We start from the raw sequence: 18904 nt of genomic DNA on the forward strand, positions 1-18904 counted from the left end.
GCTTGGTAAAAATACCGACAAAAAAGAAACAAAACAAAAAAAAATGCCATGCTCTAGGAAAGTTTGTACAGGAAGTATCTAGTATCAGTGGGTCGTGATCCCAGGGTCGTTTTTGGATGGACTGGTATGTTTGCATAAGTGCAACACTGGTGGTAACATTAGTTTCACTTTTGGTTTATAGTTTGAATATAGACTTCTAGACTGTGTAATAATAGGGTGTTGAATTGAACATTACAGCTCTCGACTTAGGGCTCCAACTCTAAAGATTTCATGCACATGTGGGGGAGGGGGTATGGAGGAAGAAAGATAATCAGAATAAATGCCAGGAAACTAAATAAAGTATCAAGCAATGGGACATAAGTCTAATGTGGAAATTGATTTAATGGTAAGAACTAAATGAATGAAATAAAGCCAAATGATTTTAAACAATGAAAATAATAAAAAAAAATATAGGTTTACAAGACTCTATACACTACATAATGAGGACACTCACTTTTTCCCATAGCGTAGGAGTTTAATCTAAACAATGAGTGCAGTTGTTACTGTTATGTGAATGTCTTAATAGCTCGTGATGTACAGTTGATACATATGTACACATAAAAGTATGTCTGTCTGTCTGTCTGTCACATGTACACGTTATTTCTCACTCACTTCCCATTCTCGTATCAAATTGAAACAATTTTTCATTGTCAATGAAAACACCTGAATTAGTAAAAAAAAAAAATAATTAATTAATTACTTTATTAATTAGGGGTTTTTAATTATTATTCATATAGAAAAAGAGAGATAAATGCTGCAGTATTGATAGCCATAGCACTAATTATGCGGTTCTTTCAGTTGCATAAACTCTCTCTCTTTTTTTTTTAAAGTATATATTTTTTTTATTTTGCTTATTCGTCTGTAATTGAGAGAGTCTTGAACCCAAATTGTTACCTTTACAATCCAGAGCTCTGTTCAGTGATCCGCTTCACCACTAAGTCGACCAACATAAAAGAATCATCCATAACTGAACTACATTTGTTTCAATATTATAGAGTTATGTTTAAGCAACCCTTATTGGTGCACATTGTTTCACGGCCTTGACCTATACAATTATAGTGAGCAGTTGTCCCCGCCCCCTCTGCCAGCTCATACACACACACGCGCGCGCGCACATAAACACAGTGTCTTCTTAGGGCATTAATCTTTATGGCCTGGTTATAAAGTAAACCACCAAGCCCCAGACATTGGTCAAGGTAAGGGGAGAGAACTCATTATCTGCACGTGATGGTGACCTTGACATTCACGCGCCCAGCCTTGTTATATCATGGCAGTAAATCACCGTCACCCCCCCCCCCATCCTGACTTTGGTGACATAAGGACCCACGCAGCCACAGGTCAACTTTTATTGTAGTGTTGACTGCATCTCGAGTGCATATTACGTAGTGTCTATTATGTGTGTCCATTATGGTGTGTCTATTAAGTGTGTCCATTATGGTGTGTCTATTAAGTGTGTCCATTATGATGTGTCTATTATGGTGTGTATATTAAGTGTGTCCATTATGATGTGTCTAGTATGGTGTGTCCATTATGATGTGTCCATTATGATGTGTCTATTTACTGTTATGATGTGTCTATTATGATGTGTCCACTATGATGTGTCTATTATGGTGTGTCCATTATGATGTGTCCATTATGGTGTGTCCATTATGTGTTCATTATGGTGTGTCCATTATGGTGTGTCCATTATGGTGTGTCCATTATGATGTGTCTATTATGGTGTGTCCATTATGGTGTGTCTATTATGGTGTGTCTAACACGTTGTGTTTATTACGCTGTGTCCATTATCGTGTGCGCTTTATGATGTGTCTATTATGTAGTGTCCATTACGTAGTGTCCATTTCGTAGTGTCCATTATGATGTGTTCATTATGTAAACAGACGAACAGAAAGTATCATGTGTGGGTCAGTTTAATAAAAACCAAAAAAGAACAAACCTGGACATTACGACACTTCCTAATGTACAGCTCAAGTCGAGTGACATAGATCTAAAGCTAGCTAGATCTATCTTGTTTCCTAAAGCTGCTCTTTGTTGGGGGTCGGGGGGGGGAGATCCAAACGAGGTGAAGGCAGTTCACTTTCTTGTACTGATGTTGCATATATTCCTCATAAGTATGAGTTGGCAGTGTCACGCCTTGTGTGGCATGTCTGAAGGGCAGAGGTCATTTCCTGCCGCGAACGTTATTATGTGGTTTGTGTGCTTGATATGAGATGTGCAGAGTCTGGCTCAAAGGTTCTCAAAATTTCAATGGCTTTTATGAGTGGTTTAAAAATGTTAGTAGTATTTTAAAAAAATGAATGTATATTTGTTTCTTTATAACAGGTTTTGGTTTTGTAAAATTTCTTCCATTTTCTTCTTTACAAAACTACTCGTCATTTTCACCTCTCTTTCGGAATCTCTCTCACCTCTCTCTCTCTTTCTTTTTTTTTCTATCATTCTCTTCTCATTTTTTTCTTTCTCTCTCTCTCTCTCTCTCAGCTCTATCTCTCCACTCTCGCCTCTATTTTATTTGCTCTCTCTCCCTCTGCTCTAACCTTCCTCTTTCCTTCCTCTTCCTACTCTCGCCCTCTCCCTCTCTACTCCCTCCCCCTAATGTTCCTACAACTCAACCACCCCTAGCTTCTACTCTTTTCCTTGTTGTTCCCTCTTTGTTCCTTTTCCCACCCTCTTTTTCCCTCCTCTCTCATTCTTTCATTCTCCTCTACTCTCTCTTTCTCCTTCTCTTGTCCCCCTACATGTTTTACCAACCTACTGAACATTTCACGGACTACGAAACATAACCCCCCCCACCCCCCGTCCTTTCTCCCTTCCAGGGATTTATGTCTAGTGGTGGACCAAGGCGACCCATTTTTTCTACACCACACCTGTCTTACCATCACAGCTACATGTGCGTCGCTGTTATTGGCTGGTGTCGCTGTTTCCTGTCCCGTTACAAGCTCCTCATTAATGCCCTCGATACAAGCTCGTCCTGTTTCTTGGCGCTTCTCTTGTTAAGGGATAAGCTGATACTTGTTCAGAGCTGCCATGGCCACCTTAACTACGTTACGTTTGGTCGTGACATAATGCAGTCTGTATCTGATATCCTGATACATTCGAAACTGCACTTCCTGCCAGAGAACACTAAGTGACTGTCGTACAGCAGTTAAGTCGTGCATCATGTGATGTCTCTCGTCTCATTGTCTCATCCACAGGTGGCGTGACGAAGATGGGCCCACCTGTCCCAGCCAAGCCCCCGTATCACTTTCCGCCCAGCTCCGCCGCCGCCCTGGGGCCGCCCACCCACATCGTCGGGTACCGGTACGACAGCCGCAGCCCCAACCACTACAGCAGCGACTCGGCCCTGGGCTCGCCAGACGGATACACAAAGTCTACGGTTTCCATGGCAACGGCAGAGGGCGAAAATGGTAGGTGCCTTTTTGTACGGGGCTTATTGAAGGTGAGAAAGAAAGGAAATATTTGCAGGGCAGATGTTGAGACAAGTTGAGCTCACTTAACTGTATGCAAAATAAATATCACTGATCTATATAGAAATATATATCACTGAACAATATAAAAATATCACTCAGCTAAATAAACATAAAGGTTTGAAAGTGATTTGAACAATTTTTGAATTGAGCTCCTTGGTATCAAGTTCATATACCACTTAGACTAAATTATTTAACTTTTTATCATCAATTTCTGTTGATTATTACTTTCTAAATAATTTCAGCATTGGTAAAAAAACAACAACATTGTTTTGTTATATTCTATTGATAAAATTAATTTATTTAAAATAAAAGCTGAACTATTTCAGTGATTCACAAACTTTTATCTTTTCAACTTACCCTATGTATCCCCCCTCCACCCCAACGGCAAACAACATATTTTTTTTTAAAGTATACATGTTCATCAGTTTGAGAATCACTGGAAAGGTGTACTAGCCAAATGTTGCTGTAAAATGTTATATGTCTTGATAAACTTTTCAAACCTTACATTGCCATGTTATTGATAAGGTGTCACAACTGTAAAATGTTTTCCACATTAGTGACAGACGTGCCTCCATTTTCCACAGGTAACAACAGTCCACCTCCACCACCTCCAGATGTAGCCCAGAACGATCTTATGATGAGGCTGGGTCTACTCTTAGGGGATCGAGTCCCCCCGCCACCTGGGCCTGTGGTCAACCACAGCGCTGGCCAACAGCCAGGAGGGGACCCAGGGTTCAACACCATTTCCTCCTTGTCCAGCAGCGAACACACACCAGAGAGGGGCCTGTCTGACACCAGCCCAATGTCCACTCTGACAGGTGAGAAGCACTTTTTTTTTGTCACTCATGGACATTAAAACTGTAGTAAAACTGAAAACACAATTTAAAATAATTCAAAGGGAAGATAGGGAAAGAATAAAAGCATTAAACAAATGAATCTCAATATTATCAATTATATTGTGAAGAGTTGTAAAAACCAAGTGAGGTAACCAAAATAATAGTGTCTGTGCTAAAAGGGAAACAACTAAAAAAAATAATAATTCAAAGACAAGATATGGAAAGAATAGAAGTTCTAAACAAATGAATCTCTTTAATGTTATCAATTATATTGTAAGTGGGTCTAAAAACCAAGGGAGGCAACCAAAAATAATATTGTCTGTGCCAAAAGGGAAAGAACTAAAAAATAAACAACTTTTTGTTTATTATGATCAAAGCTACAGGGTAATTGCCCCTTAAACCAACACTTTCATTTTGTGAGCACTTTATTATTTGAAGATAGTATTGAAACCTATTCAACAAATTTCCATAACGATCAATATAATATTCTTAGTCTTATCAGGAATCAAGGAGGATGTATTGTATTATTTACAAATTTTTCACATTAAATTTAACTTGTGTAACTTGTGTATGTATTTTACTTCACTGCAGTCTCATCTGGAAGTGAGCTGGGTACACCAGCACATACCACAAGGAGCCACCCCACCTCCTTGTACCCAGCAGGATCCCGAGACTTCAGCGCTGACAGTGTGACGTCACTGATGTCAACAAGCAGTGTCAGCCCACAGACTACAACTCAGAGGCCACATTCAATAACTAGTGAGTCTTCTGGTAGAGCTTTGATTCCATAGTACAAGATTTAGGGCATACCACAATTTTATAACTTTTTGCTTAAGGATGGGGGGAGGGGTGGTTGCTAAGTGGCTTTTGAACTTACAGTTTGAATCTCGGTGAAGACCGGAATTTTCAATTTTGGGAAATTTAGGGTGCCCCTTGAGTCCACTTAACCTTAATGGGTATCTGACACTAAGTTGGGGAAGTAAAGGTGGTTGGTCATTGTGCTGGCCGCATGACACCCTGCTCGTTAACCGTCGGTCCAAGAAACAGATGACCTTAACATTATCTGCCCCATAGGTCACAAGGTCTGAAAGGGGAACTTTACTTTTTACTTAAGAAACAAAAAGTTAAAAAAAAAAACAGCTAAAAATTTTAGCATTCAGGTATTTACAAGGTGAAATACATAGGTGGATTTCATGTAACCACCTGGATCTATTAAATGCAATTATGAGTTGTAATGAACAACTAACAAACTATTTTTAATAGAAATTATCTTCATAATCCTCAATATTTATTGTTTTTATTCTTTAAAAAGATCTAAAACTTTTTAATAATGGGACACTACAGGACTGATTTCATGTTGACATTTTTGTATTACAAAGGATTATACATGTTTAATTGCATTTTTGTGTGTTTTTTTTTAGCTTCGACTCCTGGTGCTATTGAAGAGCTTCCCATGTTTGGTGGGAGACGGAGATCCTCTTTGAACAGATCTGTCAGGGGAACTGTATCTGATGGGAAAGGTAAGATTTTTTAATCAAACTAGCAAGACTATTTACAGGTAGTATTAGCTTTTGATAAAGTGGGCGTAAAGCATACTATATGTGTTCTAGTGACTGAATATTTCTTGTCTCTAGGTCGCTTCACTCCAATCAGGCCTCCACAACTTCAAATCAAACCAATTCACTTTGAAGTGCCGCACCCTGAGGGCAAGCCTGTCTTTGTTGGCAGAGCCTGGCTCTTCAGTGAGTTGGAGTCCGTCCTGTGTGGTGACGGCGGAGGGAGGCCTGGTGGCGTGGTCATCATTGGTGGACTGGGCAGCGGCAAGACAGCTATTGTGGAGCAGCTGGTGGAGCACAGCAGCTTTGGGGAGAGTGGTACCTCCAGTGCCATGAGTCAGAGTAAGTAGCTGCCAGGAATCTAATCTGGAGAAATTCATTTAACCATTGCACCTGCCGTATTCAGTTTTATAAATTTGTTTCAACTATCAAGAAAAAGGTGGTAATTTTAGACAAAAAAAAAATCTTTAAAAAAATTATCATAATAATAGAGAAAAAGAATAAATTACAAAGTCTAATTTTTCTAAAATGAGAACAAAAAGAAAATCTTTAATAAATGGAATTCTTGGGTAGGCCTTTTACTCTGTAGCATTTGTAGTTTCCTTTCCAAAAAAAAATATTTATACACATATGGATTTCACTATTAGTCAAACTTTGCCAGAGCAAGATATGGCTATCTCTTCTTTTACCAAAGTTTAAAAACTGCTAAACACCTTTCATCACATGATACTTCATCAGTAGGCTGCTGAAAACACTGCTGTCTATCCTAATATCAACTCACCCTTTTATAATAAGAATAATGGTACCAAAAGTCCAGCTATTTGACAGATAACAAGCTAACTTTAGTTGTTAATGTTGGTTTTGGTGTTAATAAAAAAAAATATCAAGGTCTCAAATGAGAGCAAATATGTCCTTACATATATACTTATTTATAAACATCCAATTGAGTGTTAAAGTGTTGGTCTGCTCTTGGGAAAGGGTTAGCACGGTTCCGGATTTCCAGTCGGAAGGTGCAGGTTAGAGCTCTAAAAAAGGGCAAGGATTTTTTCTTTAAGACTTGAGATTTGTAATGAAATGAGTTCACACACTTGTAAACTGGCTTATCTGACCTCATCTTGGGAAGGTTAGGTTGGTTGTCAATATGCTTGCCGCCCAGCACCCTAATATACAGTCAACTTTTTTAAAAACTTGAACTATACATACTAAACTAAACGTTGCTGTGTAGCAATATAAACATTTAATTATCTGGTCTTCTGATCAATTGGTCTTAAATAGCACTTTTTATTTTAGTGTACTGTGGTTTTATAACAATATTATTGTGAACTTTAATAAATGTCATCACATAAATAAATTAAATAAAATATGTGTTAAAAATTATATATTTTACCTCCCTTCTGAACAGAGTTGTCTGCCCCTGGTCAACAGCCTCGCAGTTCCTCCAGCTCCCAGCTGACTGACTACGCCGCCCTCAACGGGTTGGGCTTCCAGGTGGTGGCGTACCACTTGTGCCAGGCTGACAACAACACCACCTGCATGGTGGCAGACATGGTGTCCAGCATTGGGGCTCAGCTGGCCAGGGCTCCTCAGCTCACAGCCTACCGGGATTTATTGCTACAGGTAAAACAAAATTATTATCTTATAATGGCAATAAGATTTTTTCTGTCTGAACACATTTTTATGCAAACAAGTGAAAGCGAAAAATAGTTTTAACTTCTCAGTTATTAAAACGTGATATGGAATATTTAACCTATCTACAAAATACAATACACTTCAATTTTGATGACATTAATAAGAGAACTCATAGTAACAGAGAATAAGGATAGAGCAAAGAAAATCCTGGTAGTGTATGAATAACTACTCAAATGCTGTTGCCTCATGATGTTAAGTCCCATTAATGGCTTGGATATAAATATAGCAATGACTGGATCTCTGAGGATTATGCCTTGGTCTTAATTAAAAATAAACTTAGGCTGACTCTTGTGAAAGCAAAATGATTTGAAGGGGAGAGAATTTATTTAATACTATTGTCATTCAAAGAAATTCAAGCTCAGAAATGTTTTAAAATTTAATTTTTTTAAGAAAAATTTTTATTGTTTTGACCTAAAAATTATTTGTATTGATAGATTTCTTACAATATCTCACTTGCTATTCCAGGAACCACAGCTTCAGAGTCTTCTAAGTCTTCGTGACTGCATCCAGAATCCATCTTTATCTTTTCTGAAAGGCATTCTGGAGCCACTTAGGATGCTGAAGAATGCTGGGAAGATTTTCTCAGACAGCTGCATGATACTTGTGGATTCCTTGAATGAGGCAGAGTTTCACAAACCTGACTATGGCGACACAATCGCAACCTTCCTGTGCCGTCACGCCAACAAGTTTCCGTCATGGCTGAAACTGGTTCTCACTGTCCAGACAGCCCTACAGGAGATCACATCCTCCTTGCCCTTCCACCGCATCTACCTGGACAGACATGGCGACCAGTCTGAGAATGTGTCCAAAGACATTGTGGATTATGTGGATTACAGAGTGTCCAAGAGTTCGGCCATCCGAAACAACATAGCCATCAACAGCCGCCTGGACAAAGAGATTCAGTCCAAGTTCTCAGCCCACATCCAGAGCATGAGCAAAGGAAGCTTCCTCTATGCAAAGCTCATCCTTGACCTCATTGAACGAGGTCAGCTCGTCCCAAAATCGTCCAACTACAAAGTCCTCCCAGTGAACTTATCGGAAATATTTCTTCTCCATTTTAATTTGAAGTTTTCCAGTGTGCGTGCTTTTGAAAGAGTTTCGACAATCCTGGGAGTTTGTTTAGCCGCTCTGTACCCTTTGACCTTGGAAGACATTTTCCTGACTGTCAATTCGGGATTTACCCAGAAGTACATTAGTTGGGAAGACTTTGTTCAGAGGATAAATATTATTTCAGGATTTCTTTACCGTCGTCATGACAACACCTACATGTTCTTCCACCCTGCTTTCAGGGAGTGGCTCATAAGAAGAGACGAAACTGATTCTCCGAAATTTCTCTGTGATCTTCGGTAAGTTTATAATAGTGTGTTTTGTTTGTCTTTCAATGTGTAAACGGCTATATAGTGAATTCTGATTTCATGTATTTTTTGTATTGTTTTGTTTCGGCTTCTTCTGAAGTTTTTCTTTGTGATTTTTTAAATAACTTTCTTTCTTCTTTAAGTTTTATTTCATATTAAATTATTCAGACATTGCGCAAGTGCCTAACATTTAATTCCATTTTAAATCTAATTTTTATAGAAATATAAAAAAGTATTTGAGTCTGTCGAAAAAAAATCTGTATGAAATTCTTGCCTTGTTTTCATATTTTTCTTTAGTGCAAATGTATTTAAAATGGATAGTAAATATAAAGCATTGGAAGATGAATTTTAGAAACTATAAAACTGATTTAATTCAAATATCTTGTTATTTTATTTCGTAAAATTGTTTCATTTATGCAGCAGTGCTGATTTTGATTATCGGTGAGTTCTGTATGACAATCCTTCTCCCCTTTTTTTTTTTTCTTAAATAGCATTTCATTTAGGTTAGGAAAAAGCTGGACACTTATTTGATTATATTTCTTTTGCAAAACAACCAGTCTGTGTAGCTTTTTTTTTTAGTATGAAAACAAAGAATTTTGTTGATATTTAATCGCTTGATGGATTTCTGAGTTGCTTTTTCAGGTCTTATTGTTTTGTTTTTTGATTTTTTTTGTTGATTTGAAATTCCCACATTGCATAGTTTGGGTTTTTTAAAGAAATTCTTTTGCTAATGTGTTTGTGAATGGCTGGTTGTCTTAGCCCTGAGTGTGTATGGGCCACACTTCTGACTATCAGTTGACACATTTAGTTTAACACCTGATATAACTGATCTATAGTGAACACCTCACATCACTGATATTTGTTTTTTCTGTCAGCTGTGTATAATCAAGTATATTTGAATTCAAAATTTCACATATTTGTGGCCAAAATTAATCTTCTCTACAAACTTTTGTGCACACTGACATACACACACGCACTCTCTTTCTCAGTACAAATATTAGTACCACTTTCTGCATGGTTATAAAAAAAAATATAATTTGAATGCATCTTTAAAATAAAAATATTAAAATTGAAAGTGAATGTTGAAATCATATTAATAACTTTTTTTTTAATCATATAGTTTAAAACCAAACAATCATTTGTGATTTTTTGTTGATTTTTTGACTAAAATATTAATCAACTAAATACTATCTTCGATTTTCCTAATTTTTCTAAAATGTGCATCCTCTGTGGTTATGATTTTCAAAAACTGAAAACTTATGTAATGAAACCAACAAAAAAATTATCACACATTTACGTCTAAAGGGTATCAAGAATTTTTTTTTTCATTTGTTGGTTTTTGTTTTTAGTGACTACAAAAATATGTAAATCATTTAGAAAATGCAGGCTGAAGTTTATTGTATCTGGATTAAAATTTTTTTTTATATGGACTTATAATTAGATAAATTGCTTGTAACTTTAGATTTTTAGAAACTTGACCAGAACAACTGGTCATTTAGTATTTTTTTAAAATCTTAGATCATTTTATCTTTTAGAATAGACCTTAATTGTACTATAGAATAAGTTGGTAGTTATTAATTTTATTATCTTTTTGTCTAATTTTATGTAAACACTTGACCTCATTCAGTTACTGACCAAATGACCTGAATAAATCCCATGTTTTAAAATTCAACATGGATGTTGTTTTATGTTTAATGACCAGTAGGTACACTCAGCCCTCTAGCCTCATTAATAAATAAAAATTAAAAACAAAAAAAATACTAAAATCATAATATTTAAAAAAACCACAAAAATTGACCATTCTAGGACACATTTCCAAAAGTACTTTATCCAAGGTGGTTCTCTATGGGATTTTAAATCATGTATTTATTTGAAATAAAAGGTAAAAAAAAATAAAGAAAATTTTATTTTTTTTCCCATCCTATTTTTTCTTTTAACAATGCAATGAAACATAAATACTATATATTTTTTAATGAATGAACAACTGGTCAAAATGTATGTTGTGAGTTAAAAGAAATAAATCTTTAAATGTTTTTTTTTTAATTTGCTTGTATTTTTTTTTATGCTTGGTCAATTTTGTAATGGTTTCTTTCAATTCACTGTGACTCTTTCCCTTTTTGAACTGGGTTGTTGACCTATTTACTGAATAATTAGACTTTGTGTACAAAAATAATTTGTGTATTAATTAAAGCAAAATCAACAGTTTTGCTCTAAGTCAGTGTTTCCCAAACTGTGTTCTGCGGAACCCTAGTATTCAGAGACCTGATTAGTTATTCCACAAGCTACTGGAATAATTAACTAGTAGGCCACCACATGAATTAATCATTCTAAAAAAATAAGCTAATTGTTCTACTCAGAATGTGCAAAGTGTTCCACTAAGAACAATTTTGGGAAACACTGGTCTAAGTTATCAAAAAACTTTTTTCTGGTTTGTTTTGTATAAGTCATGAAAATAATGTGTCTTTGACAGGCATTAAATTATTATTATTATTTTCAACTCATGGCTCAATGTTGATGCAATTCTTAAATTATATTGTAGAAATGGGCACGCACTTATGGCCTTTCGACTGTCCAGAGTCTCAGCTCCTCTGACCCCTGACAAGACCATAGAGCTGGGACACCACATCCTGAAGGCCCACATCTACAAGTCCATCAGCCGCCAGCTGGGCTACTCTTCCCGTGACATGCAGGCCTACTGGATGTGTTTGAGTTCCTACAGTCTGAACACTGCCTTAGTGTCTCAGAGGAACATTTTCTCTCCCAATGTCAAGGTGAGTCCATATGACAGGTAGTCTGAACACTTCCTTAGTGTCTCAGAGGAACATTTTCTCTCCCAATGTCAAGGTGAGTGCATATGACAGGTAGTCTGAACACAGCCTCTGCCACCTATCGAGAGTGGCAGGATCGGTGAGAGGCTGAAACCCACAACAAACTCAGACTGATTGTGGTGGATGTCAGGTGACGGCCCACATCTAAGGGTCTGATAAGGCGTGAAAGCACAACCATGTCTCACTGTGGAACATATCCTCATTGATTGCCCCAGATACCAGGATATTAGGGGGAAATATTTTGGAGCACACAGCTTAAAAACACTGTTCGATAATGTCGACCCTGAGAAGGTACTGGGCTTTGTCCGGGAGGTTGGGTTGTCTGCAAATGTTTGATTTGTGATAGGGCAAAGAAATTGTGAACATATAATGTTTACAACAGATTTTTATTAAATTAACAAATTTTGACTATTTTAACTGTGAATAGAACATGCTTTTAATGATCTAACTGTATAAAATTTAGCTCTTGTGATATGAAGGGAGAGTAACCTTGAAGGATTACGGGCACAACATGGCCTAAATTGTGCCAGTGTGCCAGAAACTCAAACTCAGTCTGAACACAGCCTTAGTGTCTCAGGGAACATTCTCTTACCCAATGTCAAGATGAGTTTGTCTGACAGCTAATCTGAACACAGCCTTAGTGTCTAAGGGTAAAACCACAAGGCAATGAGTGTGTGAATTCCCCTAGGAGGTAGCCAGCCAGTTTAGGCACCAGGTGCTTGCTTTTGCAAGTTCTTTCTTCCCTACCCCTTCCCAACGGGTCCAGACAAGGGATAGGATCAGAGCCTATAGAGAAAACTAAAGCAAGAAATTGTGCTAAACAAAAACAATAGGTAAAAAATATTTCTAATCGGACGGATTTTTTACTGCTAGTCTAGATCTATTACAAATTTAATTACTTGATTGATCCAAACTAATTGATACACTTAGTGTAATTTGCTTGTTGACACTTAGTTTTAACTTAGGATATTTTCTTATTTATGTGAAATGTTTCTTCATAAATATCTGGTGCTGTCCTCAACAGGTCAGTCGACTGATCCTACTGTCCGGTGCTAACCCCAATACCAAGACTGAATATTTGAACAACTCCCCCATCCTGTGTGTGGCAGCCAGGGAAGGATTTGTGGACATGGTTTCACTGCTGATTGAATTTGGAGCTGATCCCAACGCAGCCTCAGACACGTCCATGACTGCCCTCTGCCACGCTGCAGCCGCTGGTCAGCTGGAGGTCATGAGGATATTGTGTAGGAAAAATGCCAGAGTAAGTTATACCACAGGATAAAGTCATCGAGAACTTTAAAATCAAGGAATCCATTGTTAGCTCTATCCTACATTACTCCTTACATCTGTTTCTTTCATTATTTCCTTAGGCATTTAGATTTTCTTGGCTCTGTCTCTATCATTTGAACTGGAAATGTTATTCCTGATATAATTCTGATTCCTAAAAAAAACCTCAGATATTGGCCAATTTACTTTTAGTTTGCTCTATTCATCATCACTGTACATGTTCACAATTTTTGTTTTTAAATCACAACATTTTAAAGCTTATGGAGGCAGATATTTGAAAATGAATCTCCATGATATTTAAGTATGATTGGTTGGTTATTTTTACATTCTATCTCATTTTTATAAAGTTTATATTAATGAACTTTTCTGTCTGTTTTTTTTTCTTTCCACTTCCCATTTATGGATCAAGTTGAAACTTTTCACAAATACGAATCAATTATATATATGAATTAGTCAAAAAATTATTCAATTAGTTGCAATTAATTTTGTTTTTTAAAGAAAAATGGAAAATTTTACAGTAGTAAGAAATCAGGCAGTGATTGTGTGGTGCTTTTCCTTATACAAGTTTTTGTTTTAAAGTATTTTTATATAATGCTTGTTATTTAGTCTCGGCCAACTAGGCAAATACCCCAAAATTGGTGGAGCCTGCCAAGCAGCCTTTATGAATGAGTGAAATGTGATATAAGTGTCTGATAGTCTTTAACCAACTCGTTTAACTCTTTCATATTATAAAATTATAATTTTTAAATATCTTTTGTTTAACTTGTCTAATGTTGTAGCTATCAGCCCAGGACAATCAAGGTCAGTGTGCTGCAATACATGCAGTCATTCATGGCCAGAGAGATGCTCTCATCTTCCTGCTCCAGAGCAAGTGGCCAGTGGTCACTGGTGAGCCCACCAAAGATGAAGCCATCACTCAGTCGTTTGTGGCTGCTGGAGCCACAGGCAACAGACAGGTAACTCAAAGAGGAAATAATTTAATTTTGTTTCAGTGGCTTTAGTGGTTAAAGGGTATCTAGTAACCAGCTTATCAAAAAAGTGACCTTTACAGGGGCACACTAAATTTTCTTGAATTACAAGTTCCCAAGTTGCTTGGATTAGAGGTTATGCCAAGTCCTCTGTATTCCTTCTCTTTACAGCATCAGCCATGCAGATTTAAAAAATATACCCCTTTGAGGAGCTATTTGTGGATAGTGACATGTTTCTTGGGGCTTTCTTTTATCCCTGCCAGTGAAATGGGCTTTCTGTAATAATATCTTTGTCCTACACTCTGCCCTTATCAGTTGCACAGTCCAGCCTGACACCTAAAGAGATGCAATCTTGGTTAGGCAGCATAAGTTAAAACAAGGGACCATACTCACTTAAATAAAAGAGATAACTCTGGTAACAAGTGGCTTATACTTTCTTATTATCCAATATTTTGTTTTTGTTGCACATGGATGGATGTACATGTCTGGAATGTTCCTTCAGAGTTGAAGATAATCTACTTCCTAGTCCAAACCTCCCGCAGGACAACGGGGGACGGCAGCAGGCAGAGTATGAACCCAGGAACATCAAGACAACTGAAAGACAGTCTAGTGCACATGACCAGGCAGCCATTCAATGTTTGCTATAAGATTATGCATTGATGAAAATATACTTGACGTAGTGGAGGCGCAACATACATACTGGGGAGATGAAGACTGATTCACTCAAGTCTTCCATTTATAAAGAGCTCAACACATTTTGTGTCCATTGTTTTAAATTAATTGTTGTTAGTTCATTAACTTCATTTTTTTTATTTCTATTTGTGTTCACAGATCTTGGAATACCTACACCAAAACTACAGTGGTTCTAGACTTAACTTGATGGACACCTTGTTGCAAGAAACTGGTAAATATACACTGGTGGGAGATTTGTTAGACAAAATGAGATTTTACATGTAGGCCTATGGATCTAGCACATTCCAAAGTATTGCTCATTATTACACATAATGCAGGCAATACTGAAATGCATAGCTTTCAATGCAATTGTAAATTGGCTTAGACACCATTCTGGTAAAAGTTTTTATAGCAATTGATATATTTTAAGGGACAGAGAGTCTAAATCTATTACTAAATTTCTTAACTTGCATTAGTAATGTCATGAAACTCTGTACATCAGTACTGGCAATGATAACAACAATACTATCAATGGTAACACCACTACCAACAAAGTAAACACAACACTGAAATGGGTAACTCCAACACTGAAATGGGTAACTCCAACACTCAAACCTTATAGAAATAAACAACAAGACTCTAACGTCTGATCCAGAACTATAAATATAAACAAATCTGCATAAAATATAACATTACAGAATAAAACTCCCCATAAACAGGGGTCAAAGATTCCTACCCAGAATAGATCCAAGGCGATATGGCTAAGGTTGTCCAATAGCTAAAAACCCAGAAGTTTTCAGGACCAATAGAAAGCTTGTCTCTCAAGCACAAGATGGCGAAATGCGACCTTAAGTAATAGTTGACATTTGATGTCACACCAACTCATGACAAAGTGACAAGTGAAACAATATACTAAATTACAAAAATAAGTCATTGACTTAGAAGAGAAGTGGAACACATTCAACATCTACATAGAATGAAGTTACACTACCTATTTGTGTACATTTTTTTTCATTTAGAATTAAACTCTTCACCACAAACTAATTGCAGCAAGCAGTAGTCTCCCCTAGCTTCCATAATGAAAATGAAGAGAAATTCACTATTTGACTTTTTTTTTTTTTTGCTTCGTAGATATTTTTAATGTTATTTCTATAAACTCTTCAAACTCAAAATGTGCCTTTGCTTTCAGCTTTGACTGCCGCTTGTCTTCATGGTAGAAGAGAAACTGCTCACTTCCTGTTAGACTGCGGTGCAGATGTGTCACTTCCGAACAGCAAGTCCTTCACCCCACTGTTGTGTGCCGCCAAGTCTGGCAAGTGGGAGATCTGTGATATGCTGATGGCTGCAGGTGCTGACATTTCCACCCCTGACAAGTATGGGCGAACGCCTCTTATGATAGCCGCTAGCGAGGGTCACATCCGAGTGGTCAACTTGTTGCTAGAGAAAGGTCAGTGCCTTTTATCATTACTTTTAGATTTCATATAAGATCCTGAGGCTATGCACTTCTGTAGTTTCAAACTATATGGGCTTGACTTTAACTGAAGTAAATGCCTGGTACATCCAATATTTTAAATAATTGTACTACGGCCATTGAGTTTGCACAATAGGTAATCTTGAAATCTCGTTTCATTTTGTTTGCACAATAGGTAATCTTGAAATCTCGTTTCATTATTTTATGGAACTATTTAAAGCTTAGCAAGGTTCTGAAATATAACATGAAATTATGGTTAAGATGCTGGTTGCTCGTGATTAATTTATTAAATATATGTCTCTTATCATAGACATACCTCTATTACTGACTAATGCCAAATTGCACTCATTGAAAAGCTGTGCATTTCGATTTCTTCTGTGCAAATCTTTCATCACAGAATTGGTCTAAACATTTTAAATTGTGATGTATGATGCATGGTTTATCAAATTAAATTAAATCTTATAACTATTAAAACTGAATCTTCTTATTAGTGAAGCACATTTTTAAAAATACTCAAATTATTATTGTTACAATTTATAAGTAAATAAATATAAACATTTATTAATGTAATTTTTATAACAAACACATTGCTTACTTCCCTTCGTAACATTTTTAAGTTTTGCTCAAAATATTAGTCTTATAGTTAGGTTACCCAAACTTGCAAAAAGTAGAATGGAAAGTTTATTTCTACTGAATCTGTCATCAGGTACATTGGATTAAATGAACAAATCAATTTTGAAAAATTTGAAGTAAAATTTTATCTGACAAAAAAGGGTAAGGTCTTGAGGTCTTGAAATGTAAACAACTCAGATTTGTTTCATATTGTAATCAAGAAATTATCATTCTTATATTATAAAACTGAAATCTACTACTCCAGGAGCAAAACAGAACAGTACAGACAAAGAAGGCCTGACTGCCCTCTGCTGGGCTTGTCTTCGTGGTCACATGTTTGTGGTAGAAGCTTTGGTGAAACAGGGCTCTGATGTCCATCACACGGATAACAGTGGACGCAGTCCTCTCCATCTGGCTGCCTTCTTCGGAGATGCCAATATTGTAAGATTTCTCTAAAACATTTTGAAAGCACTTGTCCATCTCAGAATCAATGGAGATTACATGTTGACCTCAAAATTCACTTTCTTCTCTAGGTCCAGTATTTAGTTGACCACGGGGCATCCATTGAGCACACAGATCTGAGTGGCATGAGAGCACTGGACAGAGCAATAGCCTCAAGGAACACAGCGGTCATTGTTTGTTTTCTTAGGAAAGGAGCAAAACTTGGTAAAAATAACCACACTGTGTGTGTCTCTTTTATAAGGAGGCTGTGGGTGGGGGGGTTCTGTTATTTTCATTGTTTAGATTTAGTTTTGTATAAATAGTACAAACAGGGGCTGGAGTAGCTGAACTGTTAAATGGGAAAATATGCATATGCAGTTATGAGCTATACGGAGCACAGTGGCTGAGTGGTTTAGAGCTTGGCTTCCGAACCTGGGGTCCTAGGTTTGTATTTCAGTGAAGACAGGGATTTTGAAATTTGGGATTTTTAGTGTGCCCTGAATCCACCCAATGGGTTAGTAAGGGAAAGTATAGGCAGTTGGTAGTTATGCTGGCCACATTACAAATTACATTGCTTGTTAACTGTTGGCTAAAGAAACAGATGACAATAACATCATCTGCCCTATAGATTGCAAGGTCTGAAAGGGAAGTTACTTAACTTCTTTGAAATAGGAGCAATAAAATGTGTTTGAAATTTTATCTTTGGATCTTATTATTGATGTGTTTCTGAACAAAAAAATTCTAGCGATTTAAAAGGGATCAAATATTTTATTTAGTTTTGTGTGTATTGTAAGCCAAGCAGGGTCTATTAATTACAATTATGTGTAGCATTTACTTTTTTAGATTATATCCACTGCGCATTGAAGTTGTAAATTATGTTTCTGAAACTTGATACTTGTCCCATGTTGAACATTTTACACTGACGTATTGCATATCCACAGGTCCAGACACTTGGGCCATGGCCGCAGGCAAAACTGACGTCCTACTACTTCTGTTGAACAAGCTTATGGAGGATGGTAACATGCTGTATAAGGTAGTGGTCACTTGATACTGGTCACTTTGTGTTTTAAGCCATATACCTGATTATTTTACAAGTTCTAGAATGTTATATTGTTGATCAAGGTTGTGTTTCCAATGTGAATGGACACAAAAAAAAAGTTCCTGGCCTCACTTTTAAAAATCTGCAGCTTCCTTGCATCCATCCATTCCTGTGGCTCTACAGCACAAGGAGGGCTCTGTCCTGCCTCAACACATCCCTCCATTCAGATGTCTCCTGAGCCTTTTGTTTCCATGCCCAAAGTTGTAGATCTGTCTCTACATCATCAATCCATCTTTTTTGTGGTCTGCCTTTGGCCTGCTTCAACACATCCCTCCATTCAGATGTCTCCTGAGCCTTTTGTTTCCATGCCCAAAGTTGTTGTAGATCTGTCTCTACATCATCAATCCATCTTTTTTGTGGTCTGCCTTTGGGTTGCCTGCCTTTTGTTTTTTTTGTTGGTGTGCTGTTTTTGTCCCTCTGTTCTCTGACATTCTTTCAAAGGAACCTGCCCAGTGAAGTCTGTTCTTTTTTATTTTGGTAGATCCTGCAGCCTCCTTAAAGGGAATAATTCTTTCACTTCGTGGTCCAAGTTGAGAACATTTTCTTTCCTATGAAGACAAAGATGGCTGTAGAGTGCAATCTTT

At 37.0% G+C, this 18904-nt stretch overlaps 1 protein-coding gene across 6 annotated transcripts in view; it reads left to right on the forward strand.

Moving 5' to 3' along the window:
* The window catches only part of LOC106054975 (uncharacterized), a 117956-nt gene that overhangs the window by 93671 nt on the left and 5381 nt on the right, over positions 1-18904 (forward strand). For 5 of the 6 annotated variants that reach the window (XM_056004265.1, XM_013211068.2, XM_056004264.1 and 2 more), the window contains exons 5-20: positions 3231-3443; positions 4091-4324; positions 4934-5101; positions 5764-5862; positions 5977-6240; positions 7301-7515; positions 8053-8933; positions 9363-9383; positions 11482-11713; positions 12795-13031; positions 13837-14013; positions 14857-14929; positions 15887-16144; positions 17046-17221; positions 17314-17446; positions 18163-18254. In XM_056004265.1, coding sequence (XP_055860240.1) covers positions 3231-3443; positions 4091-4324; positions 4934-5101; positions 5764-5862; positions 5977-6240; positions 7301-7515; positions 8053-8933; positions 9363-9383; positions 11482-11713; positions 12795-13031; positions 13837-14013; positions 14857-14929; positions 15887-16144; positions 17046-17221; positions 17314-17446; positions 18163-18254 — 3473 coding nt within the window. The remainder of the gene's footprint in view (positions 1-3230; positions 3444-4090; positions 4325-4933; positions 5102-5763; positions 5863-5976; positions 6241-7300; positions 7516-8052; positions 8934-9362; positions 9384-11481; positions 11714-12794; positions 13032-13836; positions 14014-14856; positions 14930-15886; positions 16145-17045; positions 17222-17313; positions 17447-18162; positions 18255-18904) is intronic. The other variant, XM_056004266.1, reaches the window with a different exon arrangement.

This window comes from Biomphalaria glabrata, chromosome 11 (genome assembly GCF_947242115.1).
Source record: "Biomphalaria glabrata chromosome 11, xgBioGlab47.1, whole genome shotgun sequence".
NCBI classification, from domain to species: Eukaryota; Metazoa; Mollusca; class Gastropoda; family Planorbidae; genus Biomphalaria; species Biomphalaria glabrata.